The 23,414-nt window shown below is 55.1% G+C and overlaps 1 protein-coding gene across 3 annotated transcripts; it reads right to left on the bottom strand.

Annotated features, from left to right (window-relative positions):
• Positions 1–4,406: 4,406 nt before the first annotated feature.
• On the bottom strand, positions 4,407–22,805 carry MAP4K2 (mitogen-activated protein kinase kinase kinase kinase 2). 3 transcript variants are annotated; one of them, XR_006345827.1, is made up of 34 exons: positions 22,645–22,805; positions 22,435–22,492; positions 22,109–22,199; positions 21,958–22,022; positions 21,595–21,650; positions 21,221–21,268; positions 21,092–21,134; positions 20,633–20,705; positions 20,421–20,552; positions 20,284–20,346; positions 19,837–19,918; positions 19,638–19,745; positions 19,107–19,185; positions 18,752–18,810; positions 17,928–17,971; positions 17,809–17,847; positions 17,684–17,717; positions 17,476–17,581; positions 17,307–17,395; positions 17,190–17,231; positions 16,982–17,066; positions 16,809–16,888; positions 16,662–16,722; positions 16,443–16,560; positions 12,316–12,374; positions 12,090–12,193; positions 11,824–12,001; positions 11,002–11,070; positions 10,823–10,909; positions 10,509–10,579; positions 10,369–10,424; positions 5,529–5,573; positions 5,062–5,157; positions 4,407–4,645 (listed from the first exon to the last, which is right to left on the bottom strand). XR_006345827.1 is itself a non-coding variant. In XM_043927711.1 (32 exons), the coding sequence occupies exons 1-32, from the start codon at positions 22,738–22,740 to the stop codon at positions 10,176–10,178; spliced, it is 2,463 nt and encodes an 820-aa protein (XP_043783646.1). In that variant the 5' UTR covers positions 22,741–22,805; the 3' UTR covers positions 5,312–10,175. The 3 variants fall into 3 exon arrangements, 2 of the variants coding, with proteins under 2 accessions (XP_043783646.1, XP_043783654.1); XM_043927711.1 differs by lacking the exons at positions 4,407–4,645; positions 5,062–5,157 and having other exon boundaries at positions 5,312–10,263; XM_043927719.1 differs by lacking the exons at positions 4,407–4,645; positions 5,062–5,157 and having other exon boundaries at positions 5,312–5,573.
• Positions 22,806–23,414: the final 609 nt, after the last annotated feature.

Here is a 23,414-nt window from a genome sequence, read left to right as displayed (position 1 = left end):
GGGAGATGGGTACTTGAAAGTTATCCAATACATTCTAAGAACCCAACATATTTTTAGAATATTTTTCATGTTTTTAAAAAATATATGATGTGATCCCATTTCAGTTCAGTTCAGTCGCTCAGTCGTGTCTGTGACCCCAAACAGTATGCCAGGCTTCCCTGGCCATCCCCAACTCCCAGAGCTTGCTCAAGCTCATGTCCAAGCTAGTGATGCCATCCAAGTATCTCATCCTCTGTTGTCCCCTTCTCCTCCTGCCTTCAATCATTCACTGCATCAAGGTCTTTTCTAATGAGTCAGTTTTTCACATCAAGTGACCAAAGTATTGGAGCTTCAGCATCAGTCCTTCCAATGAATATTCAGGGCTGATTTCCATTAGGATTGACGAGTTTGATCTCCTTGCGGTCCAAGGGACTCTCAAGAGTCTTCTCTAACACCACAGTTCAAAAGCATTTGCAAACATACAACTGTATGCTGCTGCTGCTGCTGCTAAGTCGCTTGAGTCGTGTCCGACTCTGTGCGACCCCATCGACGGCAGCCCACCAGGCTCCCCCGTCCCTGGGATTCTCCAGGCAAGAACACTGGAGTGGGTTGCCATTTCCTTCTCCAATGCATGAAAGGAAAAGTGAAAGTGAAGTCACTCAGTTGTGTCCAACTCTCAGCGACCCCATGGACTGCAGCCTACCAGGCTTCTCCGTCCATGGGATTTTCCAGGCGAGAGTACTGGAGTGGGTTGCCATTGCCTGCTCCTATACAACTGTATAGATATAAAGAAATGCATTGAGGTAGTTCCATATGGTCCAGTGGTTAGGACTTGCCGCTTTCACTGCCAGGGGCCCAAGTTTGATCACTGGTCAGGGAACTAAAATCTCACAAGCCATGCTGCGAAACAAAAAAATGCATTGACAGGACAATCACCAAATTTCCACTGTTAGTGGGATCTTAAGTAATTTTTACTTTTTCTCCTATTTCTATGTATTACGTTTAACTTTTTATACTGAGCAAGTGTAACTAATAAAAATGAAGTTAATATTGTGGACATAAAAGGAAAAATAGAAATGTTTAAATCATCTGAAAAATAAGGAAACATTACGAGTAAATACAACAAATTCTAGGGAGGAGGGGAGAAAAGAATCTTTGGATGTTTGAGCAACTACTAGATATAAAACAGCTTGACAGGTATGACCCTGAATAAAATTCAGCCCCTGCTTCCAGAAAATCATGGTCTAGCAAAGGAGAGAGACTAACACACACACAAAAATGTACTATTACTGTTAATGATACTACTGTACTAATAATGGTAAAGGCTGCAGTTGTGACTCTCATGGGGTAGTCATTGTCACTGCCTTCTAGTCATTTCCTTTAGGATTTTTGTGAGAGTGTTTTTTAAAAAATTACCAAGTTAAAATATTTTGGTTGTCCTTTTACTAGTTTATATATTTTTTAGATTCTTCAGAATATGGTCTTAAAATCTCTAATCTTAAAAAATACAGTTTCATTTGTGGTCAAGTATATGATCAATTTTTGTAAGTGTTCTAAGGACAGATGAATAGTTAAAATTGAGTTTGGATGTTGGCTACTTCCTGATCTGTTCTGACTTCTTTCCCTTGTAGTAGCTAATTTCATCTTCACAACCACCTTCAGAGATGGGTATTATCTGTTACTTATAGATGAGAAAACCCAGGCACAATGAGGTTAAATAACTACCCCAAGGTCACACAACTTAACCAGTGTAGTCTCTCAGTCCAAGACTCCTATTTGGCAGAACTGGATTGGAATGTTGGCCATGCCGCTTTCTGGCTGAGGACCATGGAACAGACTCCCCAGTGTTGAGGCAAGTTGGAGTCCTACAGACCCAGGCCAGCCACCTACCAGCTGGCAACTAGGGAAGTCATTTATTGTCTATGCATCTCAGCTTCTTTGTCTGTAGCATATGGACATTAGTGCTACTGTAGAGGGCACTGCACTGATAGAATGAGATTGGAGGCGTGGTGGTTGGTATTAATGGACTGTCTCCTGAGCTGTGGGGTCAAGAATTATACACAGATGCCTCCTGATTTTAAACCAGGGTGCAGTATAATGAAAACAGCAACACATCTATCTGGTCTTTGTCCCCAGATCCTGGTAAAGAGCTCCAGAAACCCTTGGGATTTCCTGAGTGCTGGGAGTGTCTTTCATTATTCATAATGAGGCCCTTTGGACCCGTAGCCGGATTTATGCTAACAGGGAGACTCACTGCCAGCTCTGAGGTCCCTGAGTGAGCTTCAGGATGGTCACTGGTCACCAGAAAAACCAACCAATTTTCAGCCCTACACTCCACCTCTGGGCGGGGGAGAGAGGCTGGAGATTGCACTCAATCACATGACTGGTGATTTATTCAATCACACCTATGTAATAAAGCCTCAATAAATACTCTAAACAACGAAGTTTGGAGAACTTCCAGGTTGGTGAACATATGAATGTAACAGGAGGGTGATGCACCCTGATTGCACGCATCAGGGTGAGGCTCCTGACCTCAGGACTCGTCCAGACCTTGCTGCCCAATGCATCTCTTTTTCTAGCTCTTCATTTAAATGTAGCCTTTAAAGTAATGCAGCAGTCATATATACTGCACTTTCCTGAGTTCTTTGTGTCATTCTAGCAACTTATTGAACCTGAAGTGGGCTGTGGGAACTACCAAATTTGTAGCAAAGTTGGTCAGAGGTGTGGGTAGCCTGGAGGCCCAGGTCTTGTGGTTGAACCCCTTAACGTGTGGGATCTTCACCAACTCGGGGTAGTTCATATCTGAACTGAACTGTGGAACATCCAGTTGTGTCAGACAATCAGTGTCAGAAAGTAAAGAATAAGTTTTAGGACTTCTCTGGTGGCCCAGTGGTTAAGACTCTGCACATCCACTGCAGGGGGCACGGATTTGATTCCTAGTCAGGGGTCTAAGTGGAGAAGGCAATGGCACCCCACTCCAGTACTCTTGCCTAGAAAATCCCATAGACGGAGAAGCCTGGTAGGCTGCAGTTCATGGGGTCGCTAAGAGTCAGACATGACTGAACGACTTCACTTTTACTTTTCACTTTCACACACTGGAGAAGGAAATGGCAACCCACTCCAGTGTTCTTGCCTGGAGAATCTCAGGGACGGGGGAGCCTGGTGGGCTGCCATCTATGGGGTCGCACAGAGTTGGACACGACTAATGTGACTTAGCAGCAGCAGCAGGGGTCTAAGATCCTGCATGTGATGCAGTGCAGCCAAAAAGAAGTTTTGACACCCTGCGAATCCCTGGCATCATTTCATTCTAATTTGATAGTTCAGAAACTCCAAGCCCCTGGCAAGATTGAGAAGCAGTATCGTGGAGCTAGTTGAGCTTGGAGGGAGCAAATCCATGGGATGTTTCTGACCCCTCTCTTCCCCCACCATGTCCAGCCTTTGCAGAGCCTCACACATGATTTCATTGCCCAAATTAGGAATGTCTACCAGCGAGTGAGCACACATGATGCACCAAGTACTTTTCATAATTTTTTCCTGGAAAACCATGTATATTTACACCTTCCTAATAAAGGTATTAATTTGAACAAGGGATTGATAGGTATTGGAATTTGTGAATTGGGTACAAATTAGAAATAATAGCAAGATAGCTATATACAAATCACATATCTGGTAAAGGACTTTTATCCATACTCTCAAAACTCGGCAGTAAGAAAACAGACAACTCATGTGGTGTTAACTAAACTTACTGTTGTAATCATTTCACAATATATGTGTATCAAATCATCACATGATACACTTTAACCTTTCAATATGTTTTATGTCATTTGTATGTCAAAGCTGGAATTTTAATTCTATTTTTAAAAATATTTATTTGTGGCTATGCTGGGTCTTCGTTGCTGTGAGCCGGCTTTCGCTAGTTGCAGTGAGCAGGGACGACTATTCGTTGCAGTGCTTGGACTTCTCATTGCAGTTTCTTCTCTTGTGGGAATGAGCTTCAGTGGTCGTGGCACACGGGCTCATTAGATGTCATATAAGGGCTTAGTTGCTACGCACCATGTGGAATCTTCCTGGACCAGGGATGGAACCCATGTTCCCTTCATTGGCAGGTGGATTCTTATCCACTGAGCCACCAGGGAAGTCCGACAACCCTATTTTTAAAAGCAAAAGATTTGAATAGACACTTTGCCAAGGAATATGTATACCGGCGGGCTTCCTGGGTGGCATGAGTAGTAAAGAATCCTCCTGCCAATGTAGGAGACATAGGAGACACGTGTTCCATCCCTGGGTTGAAACGATCCCCTGGAGAAGGAGATGACAACCAGCTCCAGGCTTCTTGCCTGGAGAATCCCATGGACAGAGGAGCCTGGTGGGCTACAGTCCATGGGGCCGCAAAGAGTGGGACACAGCTGAGTGACTGAACACACACATTATACTGGCAGTCCTCGCTTTATTGCACTTCATTTTATTGTACTTTGCAGACTGTGTTTACAAATTGAAGGTTTGTAGCAACCCTGTGTAAGGCAAGTCCATCGGTGCCATTTTTCCAGAAGCGTTTGTCTTTGTATCTCTCCATTACACGTTGAGGGCTTATCCGGTGGCTCAGCTGGTAAAGAATCCACCTGCGATGTGGGAGGCCTGGGTTCAAGCCCGGGGTGGGGAAGATCCCCTGGAGAAGGGAACATCACATGTTGGTAGTTCTCACAATATTTCAAACCTTCAGCCAGCAAAAAGATATCATTTGCTGAAGGTTCAGATGATGATTAGCATTTTTTAGCAATAAAATATTTTTAAATTAAGGTATGTACATTAAAGACATAATGCTGTTGCACACTTAATAGACTTGGTATAGTATAAATATAATTGTCATATGTTCTTTATAACCAAAAAATTCACAGGACTCCCTTTATTGCAGTGACCTGGGACTGAACCCATACTATCTCTGAGGTGTGTCTCTATATGGTAAATAAGCATAGGAAAAGATGCTCAACATCATTAGTCATGAGGGAAATACAAGTTAAAACCACTATGAGATACTACCACACACCCATTTGAGTGGCTAAAATTAAACAAGACGGACAATACCAAGTGTTAACGAAGACCTGGAGGAACTAGAACTCTCCTGCACAGCTGGTTGGAATGCAGATGGTCCAACAACTTTGCAAAACAGCTTGGCATTTTCTTAAAAAGTGAAACAAGATTTTTTTTTAAAAATCAGAATTGAACAAAAAAAGTTTTTAAAGTGAAACAACACATACCCCATGACCCAGCCCTTCCACTCAAAATCATTTACCCAAGAGAAATGGAAGTTTATATCCACACAAAGACATGTATGTGAATGTTCATAGCAACTTTATTTGCAATAAATAGTCCAAAGCTGGAAACAGCCCAAATGTATATCAACAGGCAATTAGCTAAACAAACTGTGGAACATCCATCCAATGGAATACTACTTGGCAATAAAAAGAATGACCATTAATATATGAAACAACATGGATAAATCTGAAACTAATGATGCTTAGTGAAAGAAGCCAAATAAAAAGAGTACATACCATACGTTTGTATTTACATAAATTCTGAAATATGCAAATTCATGCCTAGTGACAAAACAGATCAGTGGTTACTTGGGGCTGGGGAGGCAAGGAGGAACAGGAGGGCCTGATTACCAAGAGGAAGCTTTTGGGGCGATGGAAACATTTATCTTGATTGCAATAGTGGCTTCACAGGTATATGTGTGTGAGAGTCATTAAACAGTACATTTTTAATATATGCAGTTCATTGCCGATTATACCTCAATAAAGCTGTTTTAAAAGAAGCAACAGAAGAAAGCAGCTACAGCAGAAGGGGACCTGCCCATAGTTTGTCACAGAACATTGGTTTCATTATCTCCACTTGATTTCATCGTCTAGGAAATGTTGGCTTTTTGGTTTTGTTTTCTAAGCCATTGCTGAGTTTTTTGAGTGCTTGCCTTAAAATATTTAAACTTATGTTTTCTTACATAGTTTTTTTTTCTTCTGGATTTATGACATGGCATGTGCTGTGCTTGGTCACTCAGTCGTGTCCGACTCTTTGCAACCCCATACACTCTAGCCCACCAGGCTCCTCTGTCCATGGGGATTTTCCAGGCAAGAATACTGGAGTGGGTTGCCATGCCCTCCTCCAGGAGATCTTCCCAACCCAGGGATCGAACCCAGGTCTCCTGCATTGCAGGCAGATTCTTTACCATCTGAGCCACCAGGGAAGCCCAAGAAGAGTGGAGTGGGTAGCCTCTCCCTTCTCCAGGGGATCTTTCTGACCTAGGAATTGAACTGGAGTGTCCTGCATTGCAGGCGGATTCTTTACCAGCTGAGCTACCAGGGAAGCCTGTGACGTGGCATGGGGGATCTTAGTTCCCTGACCAGGAATGGAACTCGCCCCCTGCAGTGGTAGCATGGATCCACTGGACCACAGGGAAGTCCCTTACATAGTATTTGATACATACAAAAAGTATGCGGAACCTCACGTGTGTTAGGAACTGAGCTATAAATTGAATGTCCATGAACCCCGCCCCAGCTAGCCTAAGAACCAAGATATTACCTTCGCAAATTCCTGAGGTCCTTCCTTACCCCAGTCCCACTCCCCTCACAGGGACCGCCGTTTGAATTTTGTGCTTTTCTTCCCCTGATCTCCTAAGCGTCTGATCATGTGTGTGTACTCAGCGGCTTCAGTCCTGTCCAACTCTTTTGTGACTCCATGGACCGTAGCCCGCCAGGCTCCTCTGTCCATGGGGTTTTCCAGGCAATAATACTGGAGTGGGTTGCCATGCCCTCTTCCAGGGAATCTTCTCAACCAAGGGATCAAACTCACATCTCCTGCATTGCAGGTGGATTCTTTAATAGATGGTTTAGTTTTGCTTATTTTTGCCAGCATGCTGTGTGTCATTTTATGCAATTTGCTGTTTTCACTTTACATTATATCTCTATGATTCATCTGTCTTGTTGGATTATGTGTATTACAATACTTCCAATTCTCCCTACACCCTGCAGGTCAATACAGGATACGGTCTGCCTAGGGAAAATACAGCCCAGCAAGCTCACCCAGTCCAGGGACCCAACTGCAGGGCCTCCTTGTCAGAATGTCACGTTCATTCCTTCACTCAAAAAGCCTTCTGAGTACCAAGCAGTGACTGGACATGCCACCGTGAGCACAGCAGATGCCCTGCTGTCCTGAAGCACACATCTGGTTGTTACCTCTCACCCTGACCCTCACTTGACTCGGGGTATGGGCCAGCTACCCAAACACCCTGGGGTGACTTGCCTCTTCCACTTACCCACAGGATGGCTTAGAGAGGCTGATCTGACCCATCCCAGTGGCTTCTGCCCAGGGAGGGCAATGTGACAGTAGCTGTCACAAGGACAAAGCCAGTTCTGACCCAGCAAGGCCACTTCCAGGAATTTATCCTATGGGGCACTTGAGTATGTACAGAGTGGCGCTGGCTTAGGAGTATTTATTGCTGCATCATTTGTAGTATCACACTAATAGAAACAACTGAAATTTCCATCAATAGGATCTAACTATGGTTAATTCACATTAGTTATGGGAAACCCATACAGTGGAACATCATGAGCTATAAAAGAACAAAGGTGGAGGCACTGATCATGGAAAGTTCTCCAGGACAGATTTTTTTTTTTTGGCCACAGCTTATGGGATCTTAGTTCCCAAACCTGGGATCAAACCTGGGCCCCAAGCAGTGAAAACACAGAGTTTTAACCACTGGACTGCCAGGGAATTCTCTCCAACTCTCCAGGACAGATTTTAAAGGGCAAGATATATTCCACTGTGTGGAATATATCACCATGTAAGAAAGGGGAAAGACTAATGCATGCTGAACTGCTTAAACATGCATGAGTACTTCCAGAGAGTTCATAAGTAACTGGGACCTGGATAAGAGACTTGTCATTGTTATCTAGTTTTTGTTTTTTTTTTCAATTGTGGGACTTCCCTGGTGGTCCAGTGGTTAAGACTCAGCAGTCCCTGGTCTGGGGCAGGGGCAGCGGGGGTGAGTTCCACAGGTCACCTGGTATGCTCCCCCACCAAAAAAAAAAAAAATCTATGTACCATGGCCAAGGGTTATCTATTAAAAAACACTGATAAAATAACAATTTTGATCTTTCAGTGCATATTCCCTGGCTTCTTGACCTTTCTTTGGCTGGCAGCCAGCCTTTGCTGGCAGCAAATATTTTATCAAAGGTCCCTGCTTTTCCCAGGCCCCCTGCTTTTGACACTTTACAGTCTGACCACCCCCCAACTGCTTTAGTGTGTTGGGGGACCGGCCAGCCACAAGGTGGCACTGTCTGCTGCCTGCTGCTCTGGGCTGAAAGTCCTCCCGGGGTACCTGGGCGTCAAAGGTTGGGGTCTGTGTCCACTGAGCGGAAGCTCACCTCCCCAACCCTGGCACTCCTCAATCCTGCACCTCTGCCAAGAAATCTGGAAAAACGGAAGTTAGGAATCATATTCCTGTCATCTCCTCCACCTGGCCCATCGAATGCCCCCTGAGTGGGTGCAGACAAACCTTCAGAACCTGGAAGGTGCCTCTTGCCTTCCTTTGGGTTTCAGGTCGAACACAGGAGCTCTGCCTCTGCTCCTGATCTGAGCCCCCATTTCAGTTGAGAAACCCTCCCTTGCCCCTAAGAGAGCAGTCAAACCTCTGCAGGAGGGTGGACAAGGGGATAATGTGACCAACACGAGATGGCTCAGGGTCCCCTGCCAGAAGCACTAGGGATGGGGCTGCCATCTGCCCACCCACTCAGCACTTCATTCATTTATCAAATATTTACCAAGGGCCCACAGTTGCAGAGTTCTCATCCAGCACTTGAACATCAGAAGGAAGGCGACAGGGCCAAACTGACCTTGGACCTTTGCTCAGGCTCCTCCCCTAGCCCCAGACCTCCCCGCCCTCTGTAACCTTGGTCCTGCCTCACCTACCCAAAGACTCTGCTCAAGGGCAGCCTGGTTAGTGTCTGGGACCACTCGGGGCTCCCTGGCCTGGGGGTACAGCACTAAGAGGGACACATGGGAGAATGACCATGGAAAGCCCAAAGTCGGCAACAGGTGGATGGATGTGCCCTCGAGATGCAGGCTCCAGCAAGGACAGCTGCCCTCACTGGGGGCTGGCCCACATCGGGGTAGGGAATCCCTCTGGGAGCCCAGGAACTCTTGTTAAATGGACACAGGCTAATTGTCCCAGAGCCTAGCTTGATGAGCACGCCCGTGTTTAGTAATCCCAGCCTGACAGAGCAGACAGCAGGTGGGAGGCAGCCCCAGGCCTGGGCGCGGGATGCAGGTCATGACAAGCTGTCTCCACAGGCTGCAGCCTCCCTGGGGCTGGGTAGAGCAGCCCTGGGCTGGCCCCTTCTGGGCCCTTCCACAGGCTACCTGGCGGGCCCCCACCTGGGACAGGGGTCCTCTAGATGAATCCGTTGTTCGGGGCCTCCCCCCACCCCATCAGCATAACTCCTGGGCCACAAAGGAGACCTCACACTGCAAGGCAGGGCCGGGGCGGGGGGCTCATCCTGAGCAGGGGAGCCCAGGAAGACACAGTGACCCTGAGCTCTCACGAGGGGCCGAGGCCTCCCCTTCACCTCTGCCTGGCTCCACATGAGAGAGTCACCAGAACACTGGTGGCCCCCCTTCCATGTTTCATCCACAGCCCCTGGTGCCAAGAAAGATGTGCTGGAGGGAGATGTGGTGGGAAATGAGGCAGTGGGCTCAGCGTCCCCTGACCCAGAGGGAGCAGTGGAATAAAATCAAACCAGCTTTAATGCCAATATAGTCTCTCTTTTAAATACCATGTTCCCCAGGATGGAGCGCAGGGGCAGGCTCTTGGCAGGATGAGTGGAAAGGAAAAGTGGAACAAAATGGAATGGATAGCCCCGGGCTGCCCCCAAACTGCTCAGGGCCCTGCCACAGCGCTCTGAGGACCAGCTGCCCGCTTGGGAGGGGGATATGACAGCAGCTTCTTCTGGTCCAGTTATTGCGGAGGTATGGGCTGCGGGCCCCTCCCTTCCCCAGCCCCCAGACTCTTCTCAGGATTTCTGCCCTTTCAAACCAGCAGAACCAGGGCCTGAGCTCCTCTGATCTCGGAGGGGCCCCCCTGCCTGAAAGAATTGCTGTGTGGGGCAGGCGGGGGCGCCCCTGGCCAAGCCAGCTAGGTGACTTGCTCAGTAACTGCTCTGGTGGCCTGTGAGAATGTAGAGGTTGCTGTGAGCCCCGGGCTTGTCGGTGGGAATGCTCTCAAGGATGATGTCTCTGGAGGGGAGGGAGAATGGAGGTGAGCAAGGTGGGAAGGCACATGGCACCACCAGCTGTGTGTGTGGGGGATGACTGATGGGGAGGCCGGGCACCATGTCCTACCTGTGGGCACCGAGCACTCGGAAGATTCTCGTCTCATCTGTGATCTCCTGGGTCACCTGGGAAGAAATGGGGCACTGAGGCCACACCAGCGCATCCTCTCCTAGAAGGTGGGAAGGCCTAGGTTCCCGAGTCCCCCTCACCTCATTGGTGTCCAGGCTGCGGCCCTGCATCCCATGGCTCCAGAAGGCCAGCACGCTGTCCTGCAGGCACACTGGGAAGGGCCAGGCCACCATCAGCCCCCTGCCTGCCCGGGGGCCACTGGTTCCCCCAGCTACACCCCGGGCCCAAGACTGGGTCGCAGACCAGACTACAGGTGGCCAGGATGGCTCTCAAGAGGGGCTGGGGGACCTGCCTCCTTGTTCTGCTGCCAGCCCCGAGCCCCAGGGCCACATCATGTGCTCCAGGCTGGCATCTTCTGCACCCATCCCCACCCCCCAGCGTCCGGTTCACTCACCCACAGTCTCAATGGGGAAGTCAAAGGTCAGCACGGGCGCCAGCGTGGCTGTGGGCTCGCCCAGCAGGTTGACGATCCTCACGCAGCCTGCACAGTGGCGGGGTGAGGGGTGCTGATGGGTGGGGGGGCTCCCTCACCACCCCCTCCAACACCCTGGCCCTGATCCCAGGAACACTCACGGTCAAAGCAGACCAGGACTGTGTCCCTGTCCACCTGGATCACCTGCTGGGCCGAGCCTGGGAACCCCTCTGCAGTTAGAGAAGGGAGACACGGCCTGGCTGAGCCACCAGCCCCGCTCTGGCCCCAAGAGGATGACATGGGGCGGGGGGCGGGTTGTTAGGCAGCCTTCACCACAAGAGCATCCCGGGGGCATCATGGCGCCGGAACTCACTGCACAGCTGGGGAACTGAGGCTTGGTGCCAAAGTGACCCATCCGTAGGCTCACAGGGAGCCGGGCTGAACCCCAGGGAGCCACGGGAGAGCAGGGACCCCAGAGTCAGGGGAGCCAAGCTTCAAGACTCAGTCACTATGTGACCTTGGATCTCTGAGCTTCAGGTTCCTTAACTGTAACCCAGGCATGCCTACCTCGCAGGGCCATTGTGAGAATCAAGAGTGAAATCTCATGAGACCCCTGTCTGGGAGTTTGGGCACCGTATGGTCCAGGGTGCCTTCCCCTTCCTTCACCCACCGCCATTCCCCTCACTCCCTGAGCTGCCTCAGCACCCAGGATCCTGCTTCCTTGCTCAGAATGAAGGCCTCTGGGTCCTGCCTTCCCCAGCTTGGCTGTCCCTGCAGCCCCCACGGGGTCGTCAGGTCGTCTTAGCTGCTGAGCCCTTTGGTCTAGTGACATCTTCTATGGGGAGACCTGGCTGATGGGAAGCTGGGAGCTTCAGGGTCCCCAAGATCTCCATGGAGCTGTAAACCGTGGGGCACTCTCTATGTATACAAATCACGTGCGCGCACACACACTCATTCACACAGAGCCTGGCCCTCCAGCTCACCGGGTGGGATGAGGATGTCCGGCGTCAGGCCAGCCTCCAGCGGTAGGACGTGGAACAGGACGCGGCAGCCGGGCCCCTCAGGGCCCTCGGCCCCCACACACACCTGCGGTAGCTCCTTCCCGTCCAGTACCAGCGGCTCCAGCATCCCTGCTGGGCTGGGCAAGGGGCTGGAGAAGTTCTGGGGGCAGCAGCGGCGCTCAGGTCTTCATTTCCTCCCCCAGACCCCCCTGCCGCCCGCCTGGGGGGTTCCCCCACCGGCCCCGCACCTTCAGCAGCAGGAACTTCTGCAACGGCTCGTACCACTGCAACAGGAGCAGGCTGGCGGGGAGCGCGGCCAGCAGGAAGGTGCTGCCCGTGTGGGGGTTACGCACTGCGGGGGAGGCGGCGGTGGGCCCAGGGGCTGTTCCCGCCTGTGCCCTGCTAGCCCCGCCCCGCCCCGCCCCGCCCCCTACCCCGCCCCTACCTCGTCCCGCCGGCCCCCCCAGCTCTTACCCACACGACACTGCAGGCAGCCTTTGGTGTCAGGAATCTTGTTGGACAGGGCAAATCGCCTGGGGGGACAGCAACCAGGGCAGGTGTCCCCGGCGCCATCCTGGGCAAGGCCCGCCCCCCCGCAGAGCCCTAAGGATGGGTTCTAACACCTTCCCGGCCTCACAGGTGGCAGACTGAGGCTCTGAAGGCCAAGCCACTTGCTGGAGTAACTGAGAAGCAGACGTGATGCTGGGCCTGTGGCTCCAGCATCCAACTTGACAGCCTGGAGCCCATACATCCAGACCAGGGGTTTGGCTCACAGAGTTACCTCTAACCGTGACTGGGGGGCAAGGCACTTCATTTCTCCGTGCCTCAGCTGATTCCTCTGCAGACGGGGGCTGGGGGTGGGAGTGGGGTGGGGGTGTGTGTGACCATGGAACCCACCTTGCAGGATCACAGTGAGGTTTGTATGAGTTAACTCAGCAGAGGGCTTGCAGCAGAGCCCGCCACAGCAGGTGCCCTCACAGAAGGCTAGCTTTTCTCATCCCCTATTAATACTTTCCCACCTATTTTTGGTCATTGAAAATCCTTTTTAAGGAAAGGAAGGATGCAAATGTTGTTGCTTAGTTGCGAAGTCATGTCCAACTCTTTTGTGACCCCATGGACTATATAGCTGGTCAGGCTTCTCTGTCCATGGAATTTCCCAGGTAAGAATAATGGAGTGGGTTGCCACTTCCTCCTCCAAGGGATCTTGCCAACCCAGGGATCGAACCCGAATCTCCTGCATTGGCAGGCGGGTTCTTTACCACTAAGCCATTCAGAAAGCCCAAAATGAAGAAGTCAATGAAGAAATGAGGGTGTGAAAGGGCTGGGAGCTGATTCAGGCTCCAGCTCCTCCTTCAGCCAGGGCACTCAGGGCCAGTTCCCACCCCCCATGCCACATGTCACAGGTGGGCAAGCTGGCCAGAGAAGATGGAGACTCGCAAGAAAATAGCAATCGCCCTGCCCTCCTGTTTCCGCTGAAGCTATTCCCCGGGGTGGCCAGTGGGTGGCGTCCTTTGGTGCTGAGGGAGAAGCAAGGTCCTTGCTCTGGTCACTTGCTGTCCCCCAAGCCCTCAGGGGACGTTCCGAACCCGTTTCTTGCTCTGAGGAACAGGGCAACATGTCAGCAGCCCACCCACCTCTCCCTGTGATCCAGGGCCTGTCTGTACCCTCTGCTGGGACGTGGGCCCCGCCGAGGAAGCCAGCCCTTCTCTCTCCCTGCCTTCGCTCCTCTCTCCCCTGTTCCTTCCACTCTCTTCCCAGTTGGCCTTCAGATGGGACAGAGGCAGATTTCTTTTTTTGTTTTTTTCTCCAACAATTCCAGATCTCCTCTGTGACTTCCCGAACACACACCCACAGCTGCCTGTGTCTCGGGGCTGTATTGGGCCTGTTTCCTGCAGGTCCTGGGTCAAAGCAGAGGTTGGCCTGGGACTGATCTCAGGAAGCCCTGAGGCCACTGGGTTCCCAACGTGGTCCTCGAGCAAGCCTGCTGCACGAAGGGCCTGGGACCCTCAGCTCCCCAGTGAGTGTAGCCACAGCCCAGCCTCCCCCACCCTCCTCATTGGCTTCCACCACCCACCTGGTCATGGCAATGTCTAAGCCCACAGCCCACCTGCCCGCTCAGATCTCAGGGCCACCCCCCACTCCCCGACAAGAGCTAAGGCCTGTCTAGTACATTTCAAACTCCACGTGACACCATTGAATTCTGCTCCACCCGCAGCTGATGACAGCTCCATCCTTCCGTTGCCAAGGCCAAAACCCTGGAGTCATCCTTGACTCCTCTCTTTCTCTCCCATCCACCAACTCCATCAGGAAATCCTGTTGGTCTGGCTTTGAAAATAAAACTGGAATCTAACTGCCTCTGTCCTTCACCACCACCCTGGTCCAAGGCGCCATCGCGTCCCACCAGCCCCCTGACAGGCCTCTGCTTCCGGTTGCATCTCCTCCAGCCTCCTCCCAGCGCAGCAGCCAGACTGACCTGTGAGAACCTCAGCCAGGGCACACTCAGTCAGGGGTAAAGGCCTCTCTGTGGCGACAGGGCCCTCTGAGGCCAGCCCCTTCTCACTCCCTCCACGTGGACCCCCTGATTCCTTGCTGTTCCTCATACAAGCAGGCCTGGCCCCTGGGCTCCAGCCCCCACCCCCCACCCCCCCAGATATTCTCAGGACTCACCCCATCACCCCCTCCAAGTCTTTGCTCAAACAGCACCCTCTCAGGGACGTCCTTCCTGACCACCCTGATGAACACCGCCTCCTGACCCTCCTCCATGTCACCACTGCACTGACTCCTTCCTCATGTCCATTGTTGTCTGTCCCTCTTGACAGAGTCTGAGAGTACAAGGGTCTCTAGTTCCCAGGAGGTTCTCATGCCCAGGAGACTGCCTGGCACATACCAGGTGCTGGACGACTGAATGGGGGCCTCTACCACCCGTGGACAGAGGAGCCCGGCAGGCTCCAGCCCAGAGGGGCGCACAGAGTCAGACATGACTGAAGAGACTTAGCACGCACACACCACCTCATGAGCACACCTCAGTCTGCTCACTGGGGGCTCCCAGTCCTTCCCTTCCCCTCACACGCACTCTCATTAGTCCCCAAACCCTGTCAGCCCTACTTCCTAAATACTGCTCGGGCCCGTCCGGTTCCCACTGCCCTCCCTCGTCTCAGGTCACTACACTGGCCTCCTTTCCAGGCCCTCTCATCGGTCTCCCGCTCCGTTCATCCTTCCTGCTGTCACCACAGCCGTCGGCAGACACTCCTGTGTCCATCTGCCCAGACAAGCCCCTCTCTCCCTCCCCAGCGCCAGGAGAGGGCACGTGACCAGGCCTGCCTGGCCCCTGGCTCCTCATCTCGTGGCTGCAGTGACCAGCCCAGAAGTGGGCACAGCCCTCAGCTAGGCCCGTGAGAATTGGCCCCAGCCTGTGGGGGGAATTACTTGGAAACAGAGGTTCCAGTTCCACGGGTTTATTAGCTAGTGGAACACTGGGTGGATCTGCAGTTAGCTGTCACCGGACAGGAAAGCCTACTTGAGGATGTCGGTGACAGGAGGAAAACAGAGCCAGGAGGTGCAGGAGACGCCTACGGCAGCCACCGCAGCCTGGGTCCAGCGGGGCCTGCAGCTGACCCCGCTCCCGTCAGTGCTGTATGTCAGTCCTTGGTCGCTCAGTCCTGTCTGACTCTTTGTGGCCCCATGGACGGTAGCCCGCCAGGCTCCTATGTCCGTGGGATTCTCCAGGCAAGAATACTTTAGTGGGTTGCATTTCCTTCTCCAGGGGATCTTCCCAACTCAGGGATCGAAACTGGGTCTCTGAATAGCGGATGGTTTCTATACTGTTGTGAGCCACCAGGGAAGCACCAGACCCCACACCTACCCGAGGCATTAAATTCCCCTTTGTGCTGAAGCCAGTGAGTGAAATCACCCGCAACAGGAAGAGTCCCGACTAACATACAGAGGGATCCTACTCAGATGCTCCTGGTACCACTGCCAGTTGGACAAAGCCCAGATCCCAGCCTGGCATCAAGGGCAGGGCTCTACCACCTGGACGGCTTCCCATTGGGCTGCCCCCCTCCCCCACTCAGGCCAAACACCTTCTACCTCCCCAGATCGCCTAGGAGAATTCACACGTACTCCTCCCTCGCTGGAAGGCTGTTCTCTAACGCATCTGCCTGGAAGACCCCCACATGCCGTCAACTCCCACAAGCTCGCCTGGCCTCTCTGAGGCCTCCCCACCCCTCCCAGCTCTGGCTCACCTCAGTCCCTAGAGCTGAGTGTTAAGGACTCATGGGACTTGTTGTCCCCAAGCCCAGCCTAAGAACTGCCATTTCCCAGTGCTCAGGAGACATTTGCCTACCCACCTCGACGCCAAGGGCTCACCTGACATTCACATCCACTGTCTCCTTCCCTCCTAACAGGCCTGGGGGCAGCGGGAGGGGAGGCTACCAGCTGGATGGACCAGCGAGGAAACTGGGTCTCAGAGAGAGGCCAAGTGACATGACTAAGATCCCAACGGTCTCAGGACCAGGAAAGGCCATGTTCCAGCCTTGGCTCTGTCCCTCTGTCTCCCCGGGTGCTCCCATCCCGCAGGGCCGGGTTCCCCCAGGGTCGCTGACCTGGGGATGATACGCTGGGTGAGGCGGTTGGTGGGAATGGAGAGGGGGACCTGCTGCTGTAGCCGCCGCTGCTCAAACAGGCCTGGGAGGTCGTGGGCCCAGATGTGTGTGGATTTCCCTGCGGAGGGAGGTGGAAGGGAGTAGGGATCAGAGCTGGTGGGCAGAGTGCTGGCCCCGCCCCCTGCCCGCCGGGTGGCCCCCCCCCCCCCCCCCAGGTACCTGAGAGGGACAGTAGCACATTGTTCACGCAGTAGAGCCAGGCGCAGCGGTGCGAAATCAGCTGGAGGCCACACAGCGACAGGTGGACAGGGGTCAGCCCCCCAGGCTCCCCCAGCCCCCAGCCCTCCCCTGCCTGCCGGGCCTCACCTTCTCCAGTGTATCCTCATGCAGTTCATGCAGGTTGAGGGTATAGATACCTTCCTCGGCTCCCACCACCAGGAACTGGTCTGCAGGTTGGGGTATGGGGTCAGAGGTCAGCCACATCCCTTGGCCCAAGCCAGGGATTCCCAGTCTCCTTCTTCCTCCCTATCCCTGCCTACCCCGGGTGACAGGGTGAATCCAGGTGATAGCAGCATGGATCCGCAGGGGACAACCATTGAAGACCTTGGAGAAGCAGGCGCCCATCTGGAGAGGAGGCAGGAGGCTGATGAGGAAGTTAAGGGGCGGTGGGGGGCGGTGGGGGGGGGCAGTCAACAGCTGGTAGGACAGCAGGCGGCCGGGAGGCGGAGCTATGAGACAAACACTTACGTGCACCTTGGGGGTCGGGGGGAGCCCATGGCAAGATGACCTCTGGGAGGGAGGAAAGGAGTCAGGGTCTTACCCGTGGACTCCCATCTCCCCCACCCCGCTTCAGCACCCCCTCACCTCAGGATCTTCCCGGTGCTTCATGGTGGCCCAGGCGGTGGGGAGCAGGGGAGGACTGGCAGGGCCTGGGTGCGGTAGGGGTGGAGTTCCTGCAGGCACAGGGTGGCCGTGAATTCCAGTCCCAGACCACCCCTGGGCCGGCCTCCTGCTCCCCCACACCTGGGCTTACCTGGGAGACTGGGTTGAAGGTCCTCGGCTGGAGGCTCAGTGGGAGATGACCCCAAGAACGGGGCCCTCTTGATGGTTCCTATGGTGTCATCTGGGGAGTCCAGCTCCTGGCGAGAGGGTCAGGGGACCCAGCCTGCTGTTAGCAAGTGACCCTGTAACCTACTCTCAGCCAGCAGCACTCCCACCCCCAGCTCCCCTCCACTCTGAACCTGGAGTTCCAAGGCTGGCCGGATGGTCAGGCTCCTGTTGGGGACAGATTGGAGGGAGACGAGATGTGAGGTGTAATGGGGTCATGAGCCCGGTCCCCACACCTCCCCGGGCTGCGGGCCCTCACCTTTCCTCCAGGGCCTCCTGGACTGACTGCAGCAGGCTCCTGGGCAGGGATGGGGAGGGGTCAGAGGTCAGCCTGCCTCCTGCTCCTGCCCCCCTGCAGCTTCCTTCCCCCTCACTCACCCACTCAGCTCTTCCTTCCCCAGCAGCGTCCACTCCTCTTCCCACTGTGGGGAAACCAAATCAGAAAGGCCGGGAGGGAGGCAGAGAGACAGACAGGCAACGTGAGAGGGCACTAGAAAGATGGGGGAAGAGAGAGAGAAGGCAGACAGACAGACGGACAGATGGAAAGTGAGATGATAACAGGCCAGAGAATTGGGAGAGAGACAACAAGAGACAAAGAAACTGTGAAAGAGGGACAAGCACAAAGAGTGAGAGAGAAGGAGACCGTGAGAGAGACAGGCGCGGAGAGACTGAGATTGTGGGGGCGAAGAGAGATGCTGATAACAAGAGACAGCGAGAGAGCAGAGACGGTGAGTCAGACAGCCCAGCAGTCACAGCGACTGAGGCAGAGGAACGTGCCGAAGGAGGTGGCAGGGCGAGGGGGGGGGGGGGCCTCCAACGAGTGACAGGCCCACGTGTGTTTTTTGGCCATGCTGCATGGAGCACGTGGGATCTTAGTTCCCCAACCAGGGATAGAACCCGCACCCCCTGCAGCAGAAGCATGGAGGCCTAATCACTGGACCGCCAGGGAAGTCCCAGGCCCACATCTTAGAAAGGCATGATCGCTCTCTGCCACTCTCCACCAACTGTCCCAAACAACCTGCCCCAGGAATGATACCCCAGCCCTCCCGGTCCCTGCACGGACAGGTCTGTTAGAACGGCTCTCCCAGGCCTAAGGGCCAGGCTGCTGCGGTGTCAAGGCTCCTGGATTTGAGATGCTTGGCTGCCCGCATAGCTCCTAGCCCTGCCCCAGGGACCACCCAGCCACACAGCCAGCCCCTCACCGGCTCGTTCAGTGGGTCTGTTTCCTTCCTGCGTGGGGCGCCGAATTTCACCTGGTGAACTGGGGGCCCAGATCCAGGGGTTAGGGGACCAGAGACTCAGGACTGATCCCTAAACTCATACCAACTCCACACACAGCCCCCCACCAACTCCACACAGATAGCCCTCTGCCAACTCTCCCAACTCTATACATTGAGCCCCCCACAAGGCAAACACAAAGCCCCCCACCAAGTCCACACTCAGCCCTCCATCACCAAATCTACATACATAGCCCCCCAATCCACACAGCCCCCCACCAAATCCATATACATAGCCCCCCAATCCACCCACAGCTCCCCCTCCCAAAAACAGACTCACACTGGATCTCCGAGGGGGTTCTCTCGGCTGGGCCATGCTGCCCCCGGGAGTGAATGGTGTCCGGAAATATGTCATAAGTCTACAAGAGAACACACACGGTGGACACACGCCCACACTCAACTCATACTAGGTATTCCTTGAGGTGCTTTATACACACTGATGTGTTTGTATTCACAATAACGCTCTGAGATTAAATGCACCTTCCTTTCACAGGTGAGAAAACCAGCACAGAGAAGCAAGGAACTTGCCAAAGATCACAGAGAAAACAGAAGGTGGCTTAAGTTAAGGATCTTCAGTTAAGGACCTTCAGTTAAGGTGGCCCTTAAACTTCACAGGACCAAGGGCAAGCACCTATTGGAGTGGGCGAAAAGGAGGCAAACCGGCTCAGGGACGATTCCTAAGGGGTGGGCTCAAGCAGACCAAAGCTCCCTGTGCTGCAAACAGACAAGCTGACGGGACGTGACTGTATCACCTCTGTATTCTTCACCCACAGACCAGGCCAAGACCCAGTCCCCAGGGACTCTCACCTACCTCCAGGTCACAGTCTTCTGGAGAGGGGGTTCCCAGGTGGGGATCGTTGGCCTTGTCCAACAGCTGTGTGAGGAGAGCCCGAGGCAGCTGCTGGGTCGTGAAGGGGTGCTGGAGGATGGAGAGGGGCACAGCTTGGTCCCTGGCCTCCGGTCCCTGCTTCTGAGCATCAGGCCCCCTGCTCCACCCTCCTGCCTCCCACCTGCAGAAGCTTCTCTGCCGTCGGTCTCTTCTTGGGATTCTTGGTCAAGGCAAGTTTGAGGAAGTGATGGAAATTCTGGGTCCTAGTGGGTACAAGAGTCCCCCCAATCATGGCCCAGGTTAGCCCTCAGCAGAGCATCCTGCCCCCACCCCAGAGGATTCTGCTGAGCCTGCCCAGGAAGGAGCCAGCTTGAGGCCGCGGGCAGCTGGCCTGAGCAACACTGCTGTTGCGACATGGCAGTGCGTCCATCATCAGCCATCTGCCTTTCTTCCTTGTCCACACAGGTCCCCGGCGCGGAGGCAGGGCCCAGGCCCCACTCCTGCAGACGGTCTGTGGAGGCCCAGGACGGGCAGACCCTCAAGGCTGCACAAGGAGCCGGCAGACAGCTCCTCCACCCGCATTGGGCTGGACTGAAAGGGGGGCCCCAGCAGGGGATGTGGCCCTTACCAGCGAGTCTTGTCTCTCAGCTTTGGCGGCTGGAAGCTGCTCTTCGACATGAGCATCAAGGCCCTGTGGAGACCACAGGTCAGAGGTCAAGGGTTACAGGGCTCTTGGGCCAGGCCAGGGGCAAGTGTTCTGCTGACCTCATGGGATGTAGGTGGAAGAGAGGCGGCTGCAGCTCGCCCAGCTCGATGGCGGTGATGCCCAGGGCCCAGACGTCACACAGCTCATTGTAGCCACCTTTGCGCTCCACGGCGGCCACCTCTGGGGCCATCCTGGAGGCAAGCTCACATATGAGATGGCCAGGGGCCTCCACTCACGGCCCCCACCCCCTCAGCCAGAGGCGCAGCCTCACCAGTATGGAGTCCCAATGAAAGACCTCCTCTTGGCCACAGACGCTGTCAGCTCGCCTGACACCCCGAAGTCAGCTGCAGGGAGAAAAGCCGCTCTCACCCCACCTCAGGCTGCCACTCCCCACCCACGGCCAGGGCACAGGCTCAGGATGCACCTGGCGGGGCTCCGACAGCAGGTGGCCCAGGCTCAGCCACAGCGGCCACAGGCACGAGGCAAGGCCAGGTTCCCTCCTGGGAGGGGTCGACCACCTTCTAGCCCTGACCCAGTGCCCGGTCCCGGGTTAGACTCCATACAGACCCAACCACATCCAACTTTCCAGCAGGAAGGGAGAACGGTGCCACATTCTAAACGGGGAACCAAGGCTCAAGTGGTAAAACGACTTGCCCGAGGACAAGCAGGCTCCCAGACTCCAGAAGCTCCCACAGAACCCTCACCCTGATGGTGTCCCCAGGGTACTGACCCAGCTTGACATCTCCCTGGAGGGTGAGGAGAAGATTGGCTCCCTGTGGGAATGGAGGAGAGAGAATCCCGTCTGGTGCCCCCGAGAATCCCCTCCTCCCGCCCACGATGCGCTTGGCCAGACCCCTACCTTGATGTCTCTGTGGATCTTCCCCTGAGAGTGCAAGTGATGCAGCCCCTGCGGACAGAGGAGCCCCTGAGAGCAGCTGTCCCGTGTACCTCCCCTCTCCTGACCCCCCAGGCCTGGGGCCCCCCACCCAAGCAGCTTCCTCCACCCCTCTCCCCAAACAGGAAGTGACTGAGCCAAAAGGGAAATGGGCTGCTTCCGGCAATAGGGCTGGGGCCCCTTCCCCCCCAGGACCCACAGCCCCTCAGGCAGCTCAGCCTGAGGGACTCCACCCACCCCACCCCACCCCACCCCACCCCAACACACACAGGGGCCTGCTGGGCTGCCTGCCCTGCTCCTGGGGACGAGGGTGTGAGCAGTCCTACGGGCCCAGCTACCTTCAGTGCCTCCCGACAGACATAGGCAATCTGCCGCTCCTCCAGGGGCCCGGTGGCTGCAATGGAAGGGGTAAGGGCTGGCTTGGGAGTCTGGGGGTGATATGCTGACCCACCCAGGCTCCACCCTGTGTAGGGGAAGCAGCAGGCACTGCTGGCAAAAGGGGAGTTGGCCACATCCCCTCCCGACATAGGGTAGGGTATACAGCCCAGAGAAGGACAGCATTTTTCTCAAGGTCACACAGCCAGTGAGACGTGGAGAGGGGCCCAAGTGCAGGGCCTCAGTGCTCTCCTCCTGCCCTATGTTGGGGTAGGGGGATGGGAAGAAGGCTGTGGCCCTCTGGGGCCTGGAGTCCTAGCCCTCACCGTGGTAAATCTCCTGCAGGGACCCCCCTCCGCAGAACTCCATGCAGATCCACAAGCGGTCATTCCTGGGGTGACACAGAGCTGGGGTGGGCACATGGCAGGGCCACATGGGGGCTGCCTGGGGGCGGGCAAGGGGATGAAGCAGCCTCACCTGAGGTAGCTGCCAATGTAGGCCACCACGTTGGGGTGGCGGCACTCACGCAGGATGGTGATTTCCTGCTGAAGAGAGCTGATGTCCTCCCCTGGGAAACACAAGGCATCATGAAGGGGGCCGCCTTAACTCAGTGCCCCCATCTGCAAAATGGGCACAGAGTGCCTCTTCTCTTCAGGCCAGACAGGTGCCAGCCGACAGTACCTCCTGGGGCCTGCCTCTCAGGGGGACCTTGGAAATGTCAACTCTCCGCCCCTCACACCGCGCCCGCCCGCGACGCGCTCTGCCCTCCCTCCAGCGCTGAGGCCCTGGCTCCCGGCCCTCACCTGGGTCTAGCTTGACTATTTTGACCGCGGCCAGTTCGGACGTGACCGTGTCGCGGGCCTGCAGGGGCGGAGGGTTGAGGAGGGATGAGGAGGGGGTGAGGAGGGATGAGGAGGAGGCGGGGCCGGGGGCCAGCTCCCGCAGCAAGACGCAGAGCGCGTATCCCCGCTCTCCGCTCTCCGCTCTCCCGCCCGGCCCGCCGCCCGGCGCACCTTGTAGACGTCGCCATAGGTCCCGGCCCCCACGCGCTGCAGCAGCTCGAAGCGGTCCCGTGGGTCCTGCAGCGATACGTTCTGCAGCAGCGCCATGGCCCGGCGCCGGGCAGGCGCGAGCTGCGGAGCCGGCGCGGGGCGGCGCGGGGCGGGGCGGGGCGGGGTGGGACGGGCGGGGCGGGGTAGTACCGCCGGGGCGGGCGCCGGTGGCTCCGAGGCCGCGGGGGCGGGACCGGGCCCCAGGGCGGGGCCAGGCCGGGGATGCCCCGCCGCCCGGCCGGGAGGAGGCGCCCGCGGGACCGACCCTCGGCGGCAAGGGGAAGCCCCGATCCCAGGCGGAGCGGAGGCTCTTCCGTCAGCCACTGGTTCCTTGAGCTCTACAAGTGGGGAGCCTGAAGCCCGCAGGGCCAGAAGGCAGAAGAAAGAGGGGACGCTCCACCCCAAAATTCCCAGATGAAACACCGACAAGTATTTTTTTTTTTTTTTTTTTTACAAAATGTATTCATCTTCCTTGGAACTGAAAAATAAATCTATGTACAAAACAGGAAGAGATCAGGCTCCCCTCACCCACTCGCAAACAAACCCCTGTAGATTTCCTCTAGGGTCCCCCGAGACAGGCTGGACCTCGGGGAGGTTCCCAGAGGGTCGGAATAAAGGTCTGCTCTGATTTAGGGCCAGTCTGGGCAGGGAGGGGGCAGGGCTCAGGACTCACACAGGCCGGGGGCAGAGTTTCGTGTCCCCGACCCATGCGACAGAGAAGGAAGCTAGCA

Source organism: Cervus elaphus, chromosome 2, assembly GCF_910594005.1.
Source record: "Cervus elaphus chromosome 2, mCerEla1.1, whole genome shotgun sequence".
NCBI lineage: Eukaryota > Metazoa > Chordata > Mammalia > Artiodactyla > Cervidae > Cervus > Cervus elaphus.
The sequence above is the reverse complement of the archived record's forward strand: the minus strand, read 5'-3'. Positions and strand labels throughout refer to the sequence as shown.